This window comes from Silene latifolia, chromosome 2 (assembly GCF_048544455.1).
Source record: "Silene latifolia isolate original U9 population chromosome 2, ASM4854445v1, whole genome shotgun sequence".
Lineage (NCBI taxonomy): Eukaryota > Viridiplantae > Streptophyta > Magnoliopsida > Caryophyllales > Caryophyllaceae > Silene > Silene latifolia.
Genome location: NC_133527.1, coordinates 197,182,050 through 197,203,358, shown reverse-complemented (window position 1 = coordinate 197,203,358; position 21,309 = coordinate 197,182,050). Strand labels below are relative to the sequence as shown.

At 39.7% G+C, this 21,309-nt stretch overlaps 2 protein-coding genes across 2 annotated transcripts; one reads left to right on the top strand and one right to left on the bottom strand.

Annotated features, from left to right (window-relative positions):
* Positions 1-2,409: 2,409 nt before the first annotated feature.
* On the bottom strand, positions 2,410-12,628 carry LOC141632588 (uncharacterized). The gene is made up of 3 exons (XM_074445126.1): positions 12,246-12,628; positions 11,728-11,778; positions 2,410-2,905 (listed from the first exon to the last, which is right to left on the bottom strand). The coding sequence occupies exons 1-3, from the start codon at positions 12,295-12,297 to the stop codon at positions 2,700-2,702; spliced, it is 309 nt and encodes a 102-aa protein (XP_074301227.1). The 5' UTR covers positions 12,298-12,628; the 3' UTR covers positions 2,410-2,699.
* A 5,140-nt stretch (positions 12,629-17,768) lies between these two features.
* On the top strand, positions 17,769-21,087 carry LOC141644299 (tryptophan aminotransferase-related protein 1-like). Its single transcript, XM_074453794.1, has 5 exons — positions 17,769-17,962; positions 18,630-18,948; positions 19,345-19,625; positions 19,703-20,013; positions 20,570-21,087. The coding sequence occupies exons 1-5, from the start codon at positions 17,847-17,849 to the stop codon at positions 20,809-20,811; spliced, it is 1,269 nt and encodes a 422-aa protein (XP_074309895.1). The 5' UTR covers positions 17,769-17,846; the 3' UTR covers positions 20,812-21,087.
* The last annotated feature ends 222 nt before the right edge of the window (positions 21,088-21,309 follow it).

Here is a 21,309-nt window from a genome sequence, read left to right as displayed (position 1 = left end):
GAATCACTCCTATCCGCTCGAAGACGGACTTCTTATCTGAACTGCCGGCGTCGGTCTTTTGGCCTTTTGCAACGTACTTGCCGAGGCTTCCTTCCGGATCGGTTCCTCTATGGCATTCTTCGGATGGCGGCGGTCGTTGGTTAAATGGCCGGTGTGGCCGTGGTACTCACAGGCTCGTGTCACCGTCACTTTTTGGCTTGGGGGTCTCTCCCACTTCGGCCCTCGTTTTGCTCGGGCGAAGACCTCGGCGGGCCGATACGACGAGAGGGGTTTTATCGCTATACCGCCTCCGGTGGTACGTTCTCGAATTCCACCCGGCGCCCGCCGAGTCCATTCCTGGTCGGATCTGTCCGACCGTGACCTATTATTCTCACGGCGTCTTTCATCGGACCGCGACCCGTTGTTGTCACGGCGTCTTTCGTCTGGGCCGTCCTCCCGCGACTCTTCTTTTACGAGTGCTCGGCCTCGCCGGGATCTACCCGTGTCTTGTGATAGTCCTCCACCTTGATGGCTTGGTCGGCCAACTTCCCGGCGGCGTCCAAGCCCGGCCTGTGCCTCCGCTCTTGATGAGCTCATTTTTAAGGCTCCCCTTGGGAGGCCCTTCATCGCCGCGAAGGCCGCTCACTGGGATTAATTTCTCGAATTTGCTTTGGACCTTTCCATCAAACCTCTTCACATAGCTCCGGAGAGACTCGCCTCCCTCCCCGTCGATAGTCGGGAGGTCGATGTCTCTACGGCTCTTCTCTTGTTGCGGAATACTTTGGGCTAGGAAAGCGTCCTTCAGGTCGGCGTAATAGTACACCGAGCCGTCGGGAAGCCCTTTGTACCAGCTCTGAGCCATCCCATGCAAAGTTGTTGGGAAAATTCGGCACCAGACCTCATCGGGCTGCTCCCATACCGACATGTAAGACTCGAAAGCCTCAGCGTGGTCGGCTGGATCACTATCTCCCTTATATGACAGAGGTGGCAACTTGAGCTTAGTCGGCACCGGGACTTCTAGGACGTAGGCGTTGAGGGGCTGCCTAACCACGTGTCGAACGACACGCGGCGATCGGCTCCTCGCATCCCTAACCTGGCTCCTCCCCCCGTAGCGGGAGGGGCTCCTTCTTCGACTCGGACTTCTTCTCCAACTCTGCTGAGTCGGACTCCTCTGGCTCCTTTGGGGTAAGCCTCGTTCATGTGGCGGGGACGCCGTCCTCCCACGAGTGCGGGAAGGACTTAGGTCTACCGCGCCCACTTTGGGCTCCCCCGGCGTCTTGACTGGGTCAGCTTCTCCTAGTGCTCCGTTCAAATTTCTCGGAGTCACGTTTAGGGCCCTGGTCTCCTGGACGGTTTCCGCCGCTCTTGTCGGCGTGACAGTGTGAGCAGGCGTATTACTGATTAGGTCCAGGAGCATTTTCAGTTTCGCTACGTCAACCACCTGTCCCATGATGGTGACCTGGTCGGCTGGCAGCGGCGCGTCGGGTATCATTGGCATCCCGAACTCTGGTTGGGTTACTCCGCCGGTGGAGGGCTGCACGACTCCAGAGTTGTTGAAAGCATCATCTTGGTAGAACGCGGTTTCGTCGGTCACGACTGCGTCTTGTTGTTTCGACATTTTCTTAGCTTTTTGGGTGGGTTTTTGTTGTTTTTTTTTGTTTGGGAATGAATGTGACTAGCTTCTAGTGTCTTTCCCCACAGACGGCGCCAATTGTTCCGGGTGTAATTCCAGAGCAAGTATCGTTACCACCCGTGGCTTGTAGAACAATGTCTTGAGTTGAACCCTTCTTGCCTCTATCGTTCCTCTCGGCTTCTCCTGCAACAATGAACAAACTGAGGGCTTGGCTTTGTGCCAAGCGTACTCACTCCGACGCTCAAGTCAGTAAACTTAAAGGATTAAGTTGTGTTACTTGGCTAGGTATGTATTGTAGAGAGATAAAGAGGATATTACCAGATGAATAGTATGTTTAGGTTAAGTTGTGGGATCCTTTCCTCAATGAAGGTTGAGGAGTATTTATAGACTTTCACCTTTTGTCACGTAGTGGCCAAGTGGCCAAGTGGCTAGCAGGTGGAAAGACCGTTCTACCCTCGGCCGATGGACCTATGGCAGGCCGGCCGACGGGTCTTGGATATGAGTACGCGGATATGTGTCCCGGCTGGCTAGGTGCCAGGCCGGGACCCAGGTGACAGGCCGATGGATTGCGTCGGCTAGGCTGTCTGATATGTTGACTTTGCTGTGGATGTCTCTGACCTTGCTCAGTGTGTTGACTTGGTCAACGGTGCAGAATATGCCCCATCAATTATGTTTAAAATTATTCTTAACATGTAAACAGTATTGACTAAACATAGTGACGTATAAGTGGCCGTTGCAAATGTGCCACCCCTTACCAAGGATATGTATCAATATTTATTTTTGTGTTACAAATTATTCTTAACTAATATTACATAATATACTAAACTTAACATGAAAATGTTATCCCCTATCCAAAGATATGTATCGTTTTTACCTAAATATAACATGATAACATCTCCTTGATAACATGATAACATTTATGCACATCTTCAAAGTGTTACTAAATTACTGCTAACACTGTCACCACATTTGTCTACATATGTCATAACATTGGTACGTCATAAGCTGGTTACAAAATAAGGATTGTTTCATAATCCCTAACACCGTGAATGACAAAAAAGTTACATTAACGGGATGTGCGCCTTCTTCATTTCTTAATACCAGGCTTTGGGCGACGGTTTGGGGGAGGGGCAACATCCTTAGCACTATTATAAACGTGGCCTCCTGGTGGACGGTCTATAGCACTGGTGTATGTTAGCTCGTGTGACGATGCATTTCTGTTGCCATTTGACGATGTAAGCGTGAGACCTACTGTTGGTTCCTCTTTGACGTGTACTATTTCAGTACACGCGCCTACACATCGACAAATATATATTACATGCAAGTCAATTGTAATATGTATCACATGCTAAAATAGGTACATCAACTTAATAAGATCATCACATTTTCACAACTAAAAAAATATATGTATGTTACAGACATATCAGACGTAAAATGGTCACCTGATAAACCTAAACAGGCATATCACAAATCTGTTACCATTCTAAGAATAACATTGTAACCATTTTAGAATGAATTTTATAACGCAAGATGGTCACATGTTAACACTAAAGAATATGTCACCATTATTAAGATGATGACATTTCCACTACTAGTAAATATGTCACCCTTGTTTTCATAGATGTCACCAGATTAAGCTGAGCTATGGTGGCCACTTTTCCCACAACATATATGTCACACTGTTAAGCAAGATATGTCAACATGTTAAGAATTATGGACACTCAGACAAAACTACATTTTCTACCAAAAAGTGGTCACATAATAAACATTTTATAATATGTCACTATGTATTATTATATATGTTATGCTGTTAAGTTCATGTCACATATTCACTCTATTATGTAACCATATTAAGATATTCATAAAACTCAACATATACGTACATTTTCAAACTATGATGGTCACAATTTAAACAACACATATGTCACTATGTGTAAGTATACATGTTATGATGTTAAGCTCATATCACAATATCTCTACTCTGTTATGTAACCATGTTCAGATATTTAGTCTACACTACAGTAGTCACATTTTAGACTGTATACAAACCACAAGGATATGTTATAGTATTCACTCAATTATGTAACCATGTTAAGATATAAACATGTCCATCATATGGTGGTCACATTTTAAACAACATCACATATGTCACTATGTGTAAGTAAACATGTTATGATGTTAAGCTCATGTCACAATATCTGAACACTGTTATGTAACCATGCTGAGATATTTACTCTACACTAAATTGGTCACATTTTAAACTGTTTACAGACAACAAGGACATGTTATAGTATTTAGTTTAATTCAGCACAATAGATATGGAACATCTACTTCTCAAAGTAGTAACATGTCAAAAGTGACTAATTTGTGACCATGTTTTTGCATATTTGTAACCCTGTCAAAGTTTGGTAAAAAAAACCCAAACACAGGCCTATAACACTGACTACGTCACATATTTCAGATTAAACTGTAATACTCGGGAATTGTAGGAACGCTGTTGACCGATCTTGTTGACCAAACAGACTTTAGGGATGATTGGGTGAGGGATCAGACTGGTATTAGGGGGCGTATAAGTCAGTCACTCGACCTAGCGGAGGCCACTCGGCCGAGTATCACCAATACTCGACCGAGTGGAGTCTACTCGGCCGAGTATTCCTATACTCGACCGAGTATGGCTGTTGTCGACGCGTTGTTATAAATGCGTGTTCGCGGAGATTCATTTCTATTTTTCTCATTTCCTCGACAGTTTCTCTTTCTCTAACCCTAGACCATCTCCCTCCTCTATCACTCCATAGTTCATACCTTAAAGAAGTTAGCCTAAACCCCTACCATGGGAATGTCGGGATTCGCGGAGCAAGGAGGACGTGGGTGGTGGTTGTTTATGTCGTCACCGATGTGCAAGGTTAGGTAAGTTGCTGCCTTGTGTCCTTTTAATTGATTCTTTGAGTATAGTCGTGTAATAGGACATGGTTATTATTGTTAGGGTGCTTGTTGGAGTCGCGTGCGGCTGTAGTTGGAAGTCTTTCATGCTTTGCGATGAGGTAGGGTCTCCCTACTCAGTCTACTGTTAATTGAATTGAATTTATGATTGTATTGTGATTCATGGCTATCTGCTGATCATCGGAGTATAGTGGTTGTGGTAATGAGGACGTGTCATGTGACAGCTGCGATGTTGTGAATGAGATTGTGGTGGAGTCACTTGCGGGAGTGGCTCCACACCCTAGTTCGCCCTCCGTGGAACCCGCCACGGGAGGGGATGTGCACATTAAGGGACAGGGACTGTTAGTCGCCCGTTGAGGGGCTGGACTAGGTGGGGATGGGCTGCGGTCACCCATCGGGCGGCGAGGATTACCTGTTGCGATGGGTAATCTGGCAGGGCTACACACTTCGTGTGTAGTCGGTATTGGTACGAGGTGATGAGTGTGGGATAGTGGATGATCAGCTATGTGCTTTATTGTTTTATCTTATATTTGGTTAGTCAGTACTGACCCCGTGTTGTTGTTTTGTAAAACCTGCGGTGATCCATTCGGGGATGGTGAGCAGTTGTTTTAGCAGGTATTGTTGATTACTGCTGCTGGGATTGGAGGGATCGAGTCATCACGCTACTGGTCTAGAGACGTAGAATCACAAGTGTTGTATTTGAACTTTATTTTAGGGACTTTGAATAGAATGGTATTGTAATAGATCATCTAATGATATAATATTGTTCTTGTGTTGTCTAATTTGATCTACTTCCTCGGGAAACCGAGATGGTGACACTGTCATACTCTGGAATGGTCCTTGGTAAGGCGTTCTGGTGTGCGGGGGTGTTACAAGTGGTATCAGAGCCGACGATTTTGGAACCTAAACTAACGAAATTAATGAACATAGGGTGTCAATTAAAATGAACCTGGTGTATGTACGTTGGGAGCCCCAGCCGATGCTAGATTTTGGGTGAGTAGGCGCCCTCATTTCAAAATCATGGCCCCATCGGACTTAAGCCAGACACGGGAAAGGGTAGCTAGTGTGAGTCGTGGATTGCTAAGTGTTGTGTGTTGTGTGCATCTATTGTGTGCGTATCTATTACTAGAGTGGTATGAGTTAGATAGATGTGTGGAAAAAGGCAAGTGAATATGGAATAGTTGCAAGATGTGATCAGTGACAAATTAATCAATTGTTTTATGATGAATGTGTCAGGTGTGAAATCGTTGTGTTACAAATGTGAATAATATGTACTTTGGTGATTAGCAGAAGTAGAAATGTTGCGATATAGAGCTAAATCTGGTAGGTACCGTAATTAGATTGTGACATGTGCCATATGGGTACAGTAAAATAGTTTCTTGGCATAGTGAGGGATGAAGGTAGAAGTGATTATTGTTTGGAGATGAATGTACGGATATACGTGTTGTTATGTGTTTATATGATAGGAATCAGTTTTAACTGTGACGAGCCGGAATCCCGGAACTCCGAACAATATTATTTGATTTTGCAGGAACAGTGAAAAGTTACGACTCCTTCTCTATTTCGAAAATTAAATCGGTTAGATGCGAATACTCGACCGAGTAGACCAAACTCGGCCGAGTATCAAGTTACATAACCGAGTACCCATTTTGTCAGAATAATAATCGATTCTGGTCTTTAAAACTCGACCGAGTAAGAAAGATACTCGACCGAGTAGTGCTCACTCGGCCGAGTATCCTACATACTCGACCGAGTAGTTAACACTCGGCCGAGTACTCCCAACACTCGACCGAGTGTTCTTTGTGTAGAGGCGACTGTCTGTTATACAAAAACCCTAATTTCGTGTCTTTCTTTCTTATTTCCGCCTCCCATCTTCACCTTTCCTTCTCTCTAAAACTCCATACTCATCCTTTCTCAAGCTCTTGGGTGAAATCTTGGTGTCACACTTGTTCCTAATTGCTCTAAATCAGTTTAAGGTAAGATTTAAACTCAAATTCCTTTATTGTTTTCAAAGACATTGTGTATTAGCATGTTATACTTCGATTCCTTGTTAAAAACAATTGAAATTCAGTCTTAAACTTATTAATTTTCGAATTTGACCCCATATAGAATTTGTGTATGTTTTGGTTGATTAATTTCGTGAGGTAAGGTTCAATTTCTGAAATTTTAGGGATAGCAAAAGCGAAATTCTTCTTGTTGTGGATGAGTATTTTCTGATTTGAAGCGGTTTGAAAACTTGGAATTATGTGAATGGTAATTAGTTGGTGATTTTCTGATAGTTGTTTTCAAAAAAAAAAAAAAATATATTGTTCTTTAATCGGTATACAAGTGAAACAGTCCGTCTTTTGAGCTAAGAGTTTCCAATGTCGATCCTTTGTTAAAGATAATTTTCTTGCAGTATGGTGAAAACTAGAGGTTTACCCAACAAGAGACCCCGCGCGAATGTCCAACTCGAGGTTGGGCAAGGTAGCGATGGACCGGTTATCCGCCGGTGGAGGCACATCCATCGGTAATTTTTGCTAACTTTGATCATCGTAAGGCTTTTGTGGCTCTTATGCGCCGTCCTTTTCGCCCCACCCGATGTGTCAACCCTAGTATCCTTGAGACTTTGGGGATTAAGGAGGACATAGTACACATTTTCAAGATTTTGGGCATGGAGGGGCTGTATCACTTGAGAAAGAAATCATACCCCCACTTGACCTTAGAATTTTTGAGCTCTTTTGTTTATGATCGGAAGGGCAAGACCGTCTCTTTTCGTCTCATGAACGAGGATCATGAGCTTACCCTGGATGAGTTGGCTGACCATTTGGGTTTAGAGGCCGAGGATGATGACTACCTTAGTGACGTAGCCAAGAACAGTGGCGCACCGCAGTACCTTCCTTATTTGACTGGCAGACCCGCCCCTACCGTCAGTGCCATGTTGATTAATGATATCCAGCACGTTTCCCTTCGTATGTTTCTAAGGATGTTGACCTGTCTGCTTTATTCGAGAGATGACGTGAGTAAACTCAACTCTCACGAAGTCATGCTCCTTGTGTCCTACCTTAACCTCCACCGCCGGAAACCGTTTTACTACAGTGCTCCTGGCATAGTGTGCTCTAGTCTGGAGCGCATGGCACAGTCTGAGACCCGATTTGTTGCTTGCGGGGCCATAGTGACCCGCCTAGCTCAGCGACTGACCGACTTTGAGGCCCCACCTCCTGAGGGGAATGAGTATATTGAGGTTGTGCCCACCATGGACGCCCAATACTGGCGTCAGAACCGATGGCTGAGGAAGATGGATGATGGGTCATATGCTTGGAGGGTGAGAGGTACTATGTGGATGGTTCTGCCGGACCCAGCTCACCTCCCTGTTGTTGATCATTTGGCCGAGTGGGAGCCTTGTGGCATTCCTAGACCTGAGCCCCAGTCTTACCTGATTGACCCGCGGATTCTTCTGGACTTACCTGAGCCCGTCACCGTACATGAGGGACACCAGCAGGCACCTCCCCCACCTAGGGAGCGTCGTGGAGTTAGGCAGCCTAGGGTAGACCCGGTTGTGTCTGAGCCCTCTTACTCTGCCCCCGACTCCTACCCTTACCATCCCTACCAGTTCTCGCCGTACCCTACGGTGCATGACCCTAGGATGCGACCTCATGAGCCGGGCCGAGCGGATCTCTTCTACTTTGGTGCTCCGCAACCTACACGAGATGACCCTTAATCGGGGCATCGGGACGGATTTGGTTAACACCGTATGGTGGAGAGGGACCGGGAGTGGATACGGGAGTATTCCACGATTATGGGGTGGACCCGAGTTTCGGAGACCACCAGAGGAGACCGAGTTTGGTTACCTCGCGACCGTGGGGAGCCAACTCCGGCGATCACCGGGAGGGGACTACTTAGCGGCAGCAGGTTTTCCAGGAGCAGGGAGTTCAGGTGCAGGTACCTCTGGCGCTGGCGGAGATGATGGCATGGAGGAGGGTCCTCGCCATTAATTTTATGTTGTTAGATTATTTGCTTTGATTTCGTTTATGTCGGATTTACTTGGTTGTGATGGATTTACTTTGTTGGTTGGATTATTATTTCTCCTTTGGATATGGTCATCGGTATTGGGTATCTATGTTGGATGATTGTATTTGGCCTTAAGGCCGTTACTTGGTTAACGTATGGAGACGTGTTTCATGTCACTTCAGGTAGAAATTTGTTATGTAGTAAGCTATTGTGAAGAATTGTTGCAGGTTGTTAGTGATAGCTAAGTAATAATGGCAGAACGCTCTCTGCAGACATCACTCGACCGAGTATAGATTACTACTCGACCGAGTAGAGCTTACTCGGCCGAGTATTCCTATACTCGACCGAGTAGAGCTTACTCGACCGAGTACGTCTTCACACTCGGCCGATTTCTGCTGATTCAGAGGTTATTGGAAAAGTGTTATGAGAATTCTATAATTACGTGCTAATCGTATAATAAAGCTTGTTAGATACTTGTTTTACTATGTGATACTAGTTGACGTCCCACAGATAATCATTATGGCATCATGGATTTTTGATTTTTGGTATCGACTATAAATTTATGAATGTTTTGTTATATAAAACAGGTTGGTGATTTAGGGGGGGAGTACCTTAGACATTTAAATTATATGAAGGTAATAATTTATTCATACCACGTGCTCATTGTAAGGAGTCTTATACGTATGTATATGTTTGGTTACCACGATAATTGTTTCAATGAGGTTACGTATAGACCTGTTCCTTTTCAATTATTCTATATGTTAACTGTCGCTATAAGAGTATATATGTTGGTTGCGGAAGTATTTAGTTTCATAAGTCACAAGAGTGTATTGTCGTAAAACAAGTTGAGCTACATGAGCTTATGAGTAATGTCACCGTCATGTGGTATGTTTTAGCGTGGGCTGGGAATATGATTAGTGGTGAACTTCGGGGACGAAGTTCCCTTAAGAGGGGAAGAGTAATGTCGCGGAAGCAAGTACTTAATTATGTAAAATATGTAAAATATGTGTTTAGTTATACCTATGATTTGGAATTCATGTTCATGTTTCCCTTGAAGCGATAGCTATGTTGTATCCGGGTAATAGGAAGATTATACTATACACGGATGTCTCCATTCAAATTTTTTTTTTTTTTTTCTTATGACAAGTATTATATCTATGAAAGATGTATCCTACTCATGTATAAGTATTTAATTTTATGAAATATTTGGAATCACATGTATTACTAGATTACAGTTATGTTCTCTTTAAACCGCATTTATGTCGTATTCAATTAATATGGAAATTATATGGTGCACGGGTGTCAAGTAATATAAAGATTCGAGTCAATTGATAATAATTGGTATGCGTGTTCGGAATGTGGTGATTGTGTACGTATGTATCGCGTGTTCGGAATGTGGTGATTGTGTATTTATGTAGTGTTTCCAATTTGAGTGTTGCTTTACAATGGTGTATCGCTTTGCATTTGTATATTTAATATAAGCGTACGAAACGTGGTAGTTTACATTTGTGTATGGTTTCTTACATTGTGTAAAGTGTCGCAGCTGCATACTTATGTAAGTATAGGGGTGAATACTGTGTTGAGAATGAATTATTGTTTGGAAAGGTAGCTGTGATAAGCGATTGTTGTTGAGTAAGATGGTTGGTAGTAATGTATGGATAGTGTGAATTTGTGCACCTTTGTGATGATGGTTAAGGCCTTGGTACATAATTTTTTTTTCGGGGAGTGTCGTACGGGCTGAACTTCGGGGACGAAGTTCTTTTAAGGGGGGAAGACTGTAATACTCGGGAATTGTAGGAACGCTGTTGACCGATCTTGTTGACCAAACAGACTTTAGGGATGATTGGGTGAGGGATCAGACTGGTATTAGGGGGCGTATAAGTCAGTCACTCGACCTAGCGGAGGCCACTCGGCCGAGTATCACCAATACTCGACCGAGTGGAGTCTACTCGGCCGAGTATTCCTATACTCGACCGAGTATGGCTGCTGTCGACGCGTTGTTATAAATGCGTGTTCGCGGAGATTCATTTCTATTTTTCTCATTTCCTCGACAGTTTCTCTTTCTCTAACCCTAGACCATCTCCCTCCTCTATCACTCCATAGTTCATACCTTAAAGAAGTTAGCCTAAACCCCTACCATGGGAATGTCGGGATTCGCGGAGCAAGGAGGACGTGGGTGGTGGTTGTTTATGTCGTCACCGATGTGCAAGGTTAGGTAAGTTGCTGCCTTGTGTCCTTTTAATTGATTCTTTGAGTATAGTCGTGTAATAGGACATGGTTATTATTGTTAGGGTGCTTGTTGGAGTCGCGTGCGGCTGTAGTTGGAAGTCTTTCATGCTTTGCGATGAGGTAGGGTCTCCTACTCGCCCATCTCTTTTATTAATTGAATTGAATTTATGATTGTATTATGATTCATGGCTATCTCACGATCATCGGAGTATAGTGGTTGTGGTAATGAGGACGTGTCATGTGACAGCTGCGATGTTGTGAATGAGATTATGGTGGAGTCACTTGCGGGAGTGGCTCCACACCCTAGTTCGCCCTCCGTGGAACCCGCCACGGGAGGGGATGTGCACATTAAGGGACAGGGACTGTTAGTCGCCCGTTGAGGGGCCGGACTAGGTGGGGATGGGCTGCGGTCACCCATCGGCGGCGAGGATTACCTGTTGCGATGGGTAATGGCGGGGCTACACACTTCGTGTGTAGTCGGTATTGGTACGAGGTGATGAGTGTGGGATAGTGGATGATCAGCTATGTGCTTTATTGTTTTATCTTATATTTGGTTAGTCAAGATCGACCCCGTGTTGTTGTTTTGTAAAACTGCGGTGATCCATTCGGGATGGTGAGCGGTTGTTTTAGCGGTATTGTTGATTACTGCTGCTGGGATTGGAGGGATCGAGTCATCACGCTCTTTTGGTCTAGAGACGTAGAATCACAAGTGTTGTATTTGAACTTTATTTTAGGGACTTTGAATAGAATGGTATTGTAATAGATCATCTAATGATATAATATTGTTCTTGTGTTGTCTAATTTGATCTACTTCCTCGGGAAACCGAGATGGTGACACTGTCATACTCTGGAATGGTCCTTGGTAAGGCGTTCTGGTGTGCGGGGGTGTTACATAAACACTGGACATTTATCAGATAAAATGGTCACATTTCTCAGACAAATCACTAACAGCTTACCATCTACCGTGCTTGTGTCATCTTTGGTCATCTTCTTTGCACCAAGAGCAGCTGCCATTTTGACGACTTTACTCAGCATATTTGCCAAGCCACAAAAACAAATTCAATAATCCTAATCTCAACAAACCTGATAAAACAGCATAACCTGACAATGTAACTCTTATCTGACAGTTTTTTTTCAACACACAAATACTATTCAATTCAAGCATACATAATACAATCAATATTATGCATCAAAATAATTTCTTAACAAAACATAACTTCATCTGACATTATTGCAATCTAAACAACACTAACAACACCAAAACTGACCTTTTTTTACCCATTTTAATTACATTAATATCACCATTCTTTAGTAAATAAAGATCAACATGTTCAACAATTCCATTTATTAAATCTACTCATGCATGCATGGTTCACCAACAACATTTAACAATAAACACCATATTTTTTACCTAATGTTACCTGACACAGCATTCAACAACAAACAACATTCAACAAATGCAATAATATCATACCTTCCATAATTTTCTTCGGGGGTGTCCTCCTCGCCATTTGTTTCTTACCCATCGGATGTTCAAAATTTGTAGAGATCAAGCTGATGACGGAGATTTCGATGCTAAAATGGCGATTTAAATGGGAAAACAACAATTATTGTTGATGATGGCTAGAGAGTGATGAGAGAGTATTAAAAAAATAAAATTTGTGATGTGAGAGTGATGAGAGAGGGTGAGGTTTGTGTTGTATAATTACTTCACTGACAGCAGACGAAATATGGGGAGCTCCCCCTTTGTTTATTATTTTTTTTGTTTGCTTTCCCAACATTTCAATCAATTAAATATTAAGTAGCCCTGCGCCACTATTATCCATATCACTTAATATGGTACTGATTTGGCCCGTCTACACCTTGTGACGGATATACTCCGTCACAAGAGAGACTAATTGTTTAAAAATAGGAGGAGAACGGGGACACGTTTTTTTCTTTTTGCATGCCAAACTATTTTCACTCATATACTTCTAAAATGTTCTACGATAAATTTCATATTATTTTCAACGTTACTCCTTTCATCTCGGTCATTTTTTTGTCTTTAATTTTAACACAAAGTTCAAAAAAAGAAGAAAATATCAAGTATTAGCAGATGACAACCAGTACGTGTAAATGTTTCAATTGCTAATAAAAAACATTTCTAAAATGAAAAAACAATTAATCAGGACATTCTAAAATAATATAGATAAACAAATGATCTGATCGAAAGGGGTATATTAACAGCAAAAATAAGAAAACAAAAAAATATTGGACTGACAAAGTGACAATGCCACATTAGCTATCCAAGTGCTTGCAGTCTAGTGGTAGACTTGGGTAACCTCAAAGCTTGCAAAGGCAAGAATTGCGAGGTCCCGTGTTCGAACCCACGGATGAGCAATTGCATGCGGTTATCTCGGCGGCCCCAATTGGGGTGGTTTACATGGTCCAGATGGTGACGCCGGAATGCCTGGGCCCGGGGGATTAAACCCCTCGTCACCAAAAAAAAAAAAAAAAAAGGAATATCCAGTTGTCCATGCTTATTGTAAGGCAGAGAATCGAGTCCGTTCGAGACATATTGGTTTATTCATTTTGTCTTTGTTGTGTGCTTATGTGTCATTGTGCCTTTACGGGTCAGTTGCCATAAAATAATGACATAAGAGGGTCACTTGGTATAAAATATAAGTAAATGTTAGTCTTGTTTAAGATTGTACTATTTTTCTTAAATTTAATATAGGTTAAATATTGCCTTACATATATGCATAAAATAGATCTTTTACTTAATTTTTTCAGTACATTATGTTTTTGTAATTCATCTCACATTGGAATATTTATCGTTTTAAACTTAAGACGAATAATACCATTTTTAAACAAGAATTTGTGATAAAATAATGCATGGGTCCTTCTAACTAATACAAATATCACTCAAAATGATGAAAAGATGTTAGTCAAATGATTAAAATGGAGGTTGTGATAATATATCACAGGTTCAATCCCCATCCCTCATATATTGTAATGACCGTGCATTTCATCTGAACCAAAATAATCACTCATAATAGAACTTTTTTTTAAGGAATTTGAGTAAATACTTTATTCTTCGATTTAGATCATCTCCATTTCCTATCATTCTCTATTTGCAATTTGCATCTTGTTCTCACGTCTACGTTTGTTTCAATACGATATAATGGTCAACTATTTGCTGAGATTGAAAGAAATTAACCGATTCTCATGTCATTAGGATTCTGTCCATTTTTTCCCATTTTATTTCATTTAAAAGAGGTTTAAATTCAATCTTTGAGCGATCGAAAGGTTAATATTTCAAGAGCAAATGGATAAGAAATAGTGAAAATCTTAACCCATTATCAAGTAAGACCGTCCTATATAAAATTGTGTAAAACGGACTCATTTACTAATTTCATATATAACCCATTTAAAGAAATTAAAACATTCGTTGTTAATAATAAATCCATTTTACAAACTTTTTATAAAAGCCGTCTTATAAAATAATATCAACATTATTCTTTTTAGCCATTTTAATTTGAGATTGCTTTTTATTAATAAACAAACAAAAGAGATATATAACTTGGACAGTTGGAAGGTGCCAAATCCTATCTTTATTAATTCAGAATCATTTACTGAATGGAGAGAGAGCCACGTCATATATACAACATTGTTTTTTTTGGAAATTCAGTTTTTGGTGGGTCCCACTGGTGTGCAAAAGAATTTATTTCTTAAAAATGTTCTGTCAATACAAAAATGCTTTCAATATCCTCAACTTAGAGATAATTTTATGAAATAATTATATAAAATCGGAATGAATAAATTAATTACATATAATCGGAATGAATTACATAATAATTAATAATAAAAGTACATAATTACAAATGGGAATGCAAAAAAAAAAAAATATTCATCAAAAAACATTCATTCCGACCCAAATACATACCCGTGCAATTTTGCACGGGTTTAAAACTAGTACTCCTTTATTTTACATCCACTACAAGTAGATGTATCAATAAAAAAATTCTTGGTTATGAAATTAATTCACAAGAGAGGGAAAAATCGGATTTTATTTGTTTGTCGATTAAATTGATGATAAGTGAAGTGAAATGCGACGAAATAGTGGATTACATAAGATATGGTCAAGTTAGGATATTATTGACCTCCTCATTCTAGGACTATTTTTATTTCATCAATTCTAATTCAAGACGGTTCCTACCCCGGTTAAAATAAAGACAAAATGCGAAAATAAAAGAAAGTTGAAGGCAGGGCCGGTTATAAGGGTGTTGAACCCGTTCAATTGAACAGGGCCCCCGAATTTTGGGGGCTCAATTTCTGGAAAAAGCAGTTCAGTAGAGTTATATATAGAACAGTGCGTTTAAGTAACATGAAATATAAGTGTCTCAGTTGGTAGCCAGCGTGTTTACTTATCCCTTAGGTTGTGTGTTCGACTCTTGGTATTGACAAATATAGTGCTTTATTTTTTTTTTCCTAGTTTTGTTTAATGTGAGGGTAAGTGCATTTTTTTTTCTTTGGTACTCAAGAGGGGGCAAAGCTCCTGCTATTTTTTTTTCTAAAAAGATAATATCGTAATTTGTTATACAAGCCTACAAGGTTTTAAGTTAATTAATTAATTAATTGGCCAATAGCATATTTTTCACGTCGATTATTAATAATAAAACAAAGTTAAGTAATTATTGTGTTAGACGGTGTTACATTGTATGACCGTTTTATTGATAACAATAAATCAGTGATTTTTGTAAAAAGTAATGAACCGCCTCACGGTGTGACTTGTGATATCGTCTTATTTTAGATATAATATATAAATTTATTAGGACATAGGGGCCACGTTTAAAATTTTGTACAGGGCCTCGAAAATGTCCCAGACGGCCCTGGTTGAAGGTGTTTATAAGTTAAAACCATCTTAAGCAACACTAGTTGTTGTTAATGTAAAAATATACTCCACATGCGTTATTACTTTATTTATAAGATTCAATTAAAGTTCTCCTATTTTATCTGTTTAAAACTCACAAGGAGTAAGAAATATCCACAACAATTTGTAAGCTCAATTTTCTCCTTTTATTCAACTTTTTTCTTCCCACTTAAATAAAATACTCCTCATAAATATTGAAAAAATGAAAAAAAAAAGTTGAATGAAGGGAGTATTTAATTTACGAGTCTTAATCCGAGTCTTAAATATTTAAGACCGAATCAAAGTTGACTGGTGTGAGTGATAATCACTCTCATCTCTTAAACAAGTTTTCATGGGTTCGATTCCCGACTCTTGCGAATAAAAAGGCCAAACTTAAGAGGAGTCTACCCATTATTGTTTTCAGTATCTCGAAGATACTCCTGATCAACCCACAAATAAAAGACATAACATTAAAAAAAGTTAAGGCTCACAAGTCATATACACAAGTTTTTTTTTAGACAAACGTGTCATATACACAAGTTAAATGGCTTAAATGTTGTTATTGGATTTCCTAACTATTATTTGCAAATATATCCTCCCACCTATTCCCAATAATTATCTCATTGTTAAAATGACACATGAATTAAGAAAGTGAGTTAAATAATGTAAAGTATTTTGGTGGAGTGAGGTAATTTGAGAGAGGGAAAGTATTGTGGGTATTATAGTGAGTGAAGTGATTAAAATTTTTAAAATAAGTATTATTGTAAGGTGAGATGACGTATTGTTATAAGTTTAAGTGATTAAAATAAGTATAAAAGTTTAACAAATACAGATAATGAAATATTATTATAAATAGAAGGAAATGAAAACTGACACAATTATGTAAAATAAGGGGTAATAAATTATAATTTAAGGAAATTAATCTAGAAAAATAAGAATTAGGACCCGACCACCCCATTTAATTAGGGATGGTCTTAAAAGAGAAGGTAAGGCGGCCAATACGATTAGTGTAATGTACATGCAAACGAAGAGCATGTGGCGTATAGTTTGCTTAACACATGTTTTCTCAGATTTCATACACCAGGAGTTCTTTACCTTCAAGTGCTTGTCGTTGTTTAATTGTACCATGTACTTCCTAAATCTTTAATCTGTAATAACAAGTACAAGCGTGACATCAGTGAATAGTTTAGGTCTATTTATGAAGTCTTCTTATACCAATCCTTATAACATACAACCTATAAAACATCATACTCCTACTTTAATTTAGTTTTTTAAAACCTTTAAAACTTAAATTTCATAAATTAGAAAAATATAAAAATTATACCATTATTCGTGATTTTCATTCCTCTATAATTTGAGATCACATTTAATATATTTTGGTGTTTATTTTAATTTTACTCTCATATTCACATCATATAATTGACATGTTTATAACAATAGAATATTCACATGCATTACATAGTTGTCATATTCAGCCGATTAGGTCCGACCAAGCCGTGATGTCTAGCCATACTTCCATACTTCTGAACTGGGCCGTGTTAGGGCTCAGGTTTGAGAGCCCGACTCACACGGTAATGTAAAAAAAAAACATAATAAAAAATTACGGATAAGGTTGGGTTGATGCCTGAGTCAACCCAACTTGACCCGTGCTACCTGCACTCTTAACATTCCATCGTTTCCATGGTTCGGTCAGAGGAGTCCGACCTGTGGCCAGGTTTATACTTTACTAATATAAAATGTATTTTTACTTTTTGAAGGACCAATTTACTTTTGGCTCTAATTATAGCCTCGAGCCCTCGACCGACTCCATCCACTAAACATACCACCAACAACCACCTCACTCGCTACTAAAACAACCGCGCACTACACCACCTCCTTTTCCACTTTCGACACCACCTAACCTGTTCAAGTTAAACTAATTGAAAAAAACTAGTGTATTTTATTTAAAAATTATTTTTTCTCAGGTTATACCAAAAAGCGATTTATATTTATATTATTATAATTGGTTAAAGGGTATGATAACATCCCAAACAAAAAGTAGTAGGACACTTTTTTTTTTCTATATAAATGGAGATAGAGAGGTTGCATACACGTTATTACTAATGCCATTTACGTCCGATCCAACTAAGCCTATTTTATTTGGTAATTAACTAATTACAGAGCTAATTACAGAGACATAGATACATGGAGCAAAGCAAAGACATGAGCAATTCAAGTCATATTAATGGCAGCCAAGCTAATAATATTGAAGAAAACATTGATCCTAACTCATCCGACGATGTTCCCCTTGACGTTGATCTGTGAGTTCATCTATTCTTTTATCTAACACTATTATTATTGTTTGTTTAGTTTACATTTCATAGATTATCGCATCGTTATTCAAGCAGATGTTAACTAGCTTAGTTGGTACATAAAGACATTAAGAGACTTGAGTATATATAAATCCCGTCTGCATCAAAATTGCCCTTATGTCTCCTTATACACAAAAAAAGCATTGCTATTCAAGCCACTTTGCTTCTTGAATTAAATTGGTAACAGTTTACCTTATAAGTCAACTAGCTTAGTTGGTAAAATTATGAAAGGTGGTGCTCATGACTTGGGTATAAATCTCGTCTGCATTAAAATCGTCCTTGTGACTCCCTTTACAGAAACAAACATAGTTATTAGCTTGGTAACAGTTTAATTACCTTGTTTTATTTGGTAGGATAATGTTTAGAAAATACATTAAAAATTACTCCGTAGGTGTAATAAGTAATAACCATGTTTTAAGTTTAAGACGATATTAATCAATCTTTACATAAGCTTATGGGTAATTATTGGGAAAAATAAAGGGCATCTTATTGTATAAGACGGTGTCATGATAACGTTATTGTGAGACCGATGATTCCTATGAGGATAAAATCGTTATTAATTACTTATGCTGTCTCAATCATTTGTTTACGGTTGATTAAAACGTCTATAATACAGTGGTGACCCGGTAATGTACTATCCATATTGGAAAACTGTAGACGAAGAATGTTCGGTGACCATTAAGGCATCTGATTTCTTGAGCTACTTTGTGAATCCTAACAAGGATGAGTTCATATACCATGTGCCGGGTTTCACAGACGCGGTCCGAAGGATTCATCGGGTGGTTGGGAATGCGGTGACTGAAGGCCGATACATAATTGGAGGGACAGGATCATCCCAATTGTTCAATTATTTACTCCGTGCCCTTTCTTCCAAGGTTAACTCAGGCACTACGAATAAGCGCATACCGGTTGTTTGTGCTGCTCCATTTTACGGGGTACTTACCGCTTTCCCCTTTTGAATTGAGATAAAATGTTAAAATTTCAAGTATTTTATGAGCTACAGAGTATCTTAAGGAATAGAGTAAATTAAAAATATTTCCCTTTTAAAATACAGTTTTCTAAAATTACTCCCTTAAGATGCATTTTTATCAAAAATTGATTCAAAACGTTATCATGACACCGTCTTATGTCACCTAAATTAGAGTTTTGAAGCAATTTGTGATAAAAGTTCCTCTTAAGGGAGTAATTTTAGGAAAAAATTATATAAGGGAATTATTTTACAAAACTTGATTTTAAAAGGGAATTATTTTTAAGTTACTCCAAAGAATATACAATCTTAAAGAACGTACTTGTATATAATACGGAGTATGAATCTGTTTTCTTATTTGAAGCTATTTGGAGCATCGGTCGATTCAGAGAAATCAGCAATGTATGAATGGAGAGGAGATGCCCTCACATTTGACGAGGAAGGTCCATACATAGAAGTGGTGACGTCTCCGAATAATCCAGATGGTTTGATCAGAAAGCCGGTGGTGAACCGTCCAGGGGAAATGTTGATACATGACCTTGCTTATTACTGGCCTCAGTACACTCCTACTACTGCTCCTGCTGACTATGATAATATGCTCTTCACTATGTCCAAATTCACCGGCCATGCTGGTTCCCGAGTTGGGTTAGTTCTAATCCAACGATTTACATCTCGCGTATTATTCCTGGATCCGCGCTTAGACAATGATGTTAATAATGTAGGTGGGCAATTGTGAAGGACCCAGAGATAGCATCGATGATGACGACTCAAGTGTTTTTGAGGACCATCGGGTGCTGCCAGGAAGGCCAGTTGAGGGCAATAAAAATCCTCGAGTTTATCGCTGATTCTTATGAGAAGCCTCCTATTCCACCGGCACCAACAACTGAACGGCTCTTTGAATTTGGTTACCGCGTCATGAACGAGAGGTGGAACAAGATCAAAGCTGTTATCAAAAGCGGCAATGTCTTTAACCTTCTTGAGTATCGTCCTCAGCACTGTAACTTCCTAGGCACGGTCCACAATCCTACTCCAGGTATACACTTACTAGTATTCGTTTCATTTCAATCATAAGACTGTACAAATCGAGTCGACACTGCTCGGTCACTGCACGCACCATAAATGCTGCAATTCTGCAAACATTTCCTCGGACTGTTGTCGTATTAGCATTCAGAATCTGAAAGTAATCACAATGTCTGTCCTGCACCAAATTTAACACCATGCTCAGAAATACTCCTTTCGATTTTTAAAAATTGTCCCATTTGTTCAAATCCCTCTCACAAATTTGAAAAGTGGGACAATTCCGAAGAATTAGAGGGACATAGACGATAAATAAAACGGTTAATGCCAAGAGTGCTACCCTGTACTGCAAGATAAACAAAAAAGTCATATGTCAAATCTCAAACACGAGTTTTTAATATCTTGTGGTGGGCTTATAAGATGCAAATCTGAAAAGATAGTCTTGAAGTTGAAATAATCTTCGTCATGTCCCACCATGTCGTTTCGAGTTGCTGCCAGCACAATAAAACATTATTGTTGGACTTTATTAAGTAATTATTGGCTAATACGTTTGTACCGATATTTTGGTGCAGCGTTTGCATGGTTGGAGAGTAAGAACGGTGATGATGCTTCACAGTTGATGAGTGAACTGAAGATCCAGGCAAGGAACGGTGCAATGTTCGGATCAAGCGAACATAAGAAGTGTGTTAGAATTACCTTGGTTGGGAGCGAGGATCAGTTCAACCTCTTACTACGACGACTCTCTTCTCGCCCTGCTTCGTTAGGCATTGATGGAGTTACCTCCTTTTCAAAATTAGACGTAAACGGGAGTTAGGAAGGCCTCCCTGCACGAGTTACTCCAATACTCCCCCGTTTCAATCATTTGTTTACCTTTTTCATTCTTAGTGAAATGTATTTTAATCAAAGGTAAACAAATAATTGGGATGAAGGGAATACTATAACAGACAAAATTAGGATTTACCAAGAATGTTCCAAACTACAGCTTTTACCCAACTGAACATTTTGCAAGTTTCTGTTTCCACAATCTTCAGTAAAAAAATATTGGCCAAAACGTTCAAAACTTCAAATAAATCTTCGCAAGCCTTATTGCTGAAAACCCTGTAGCTTGGATAGGATTTATTTTCCGTCGTAGGTGTTGATGGCTGATTATTTATTGGCGTTCAAGGATTACCTTTCTTGGTGATAGCGGAGCAAGGTCAGCTTACACGCATACATCACGTTTCTGTATTGTTATGCTTTGGCCGCTTACACAGCAAGTTTCAGATATGAAGTAAGCAATTCCGGCAACAGGAAATACAGCCTTGAGTGATAA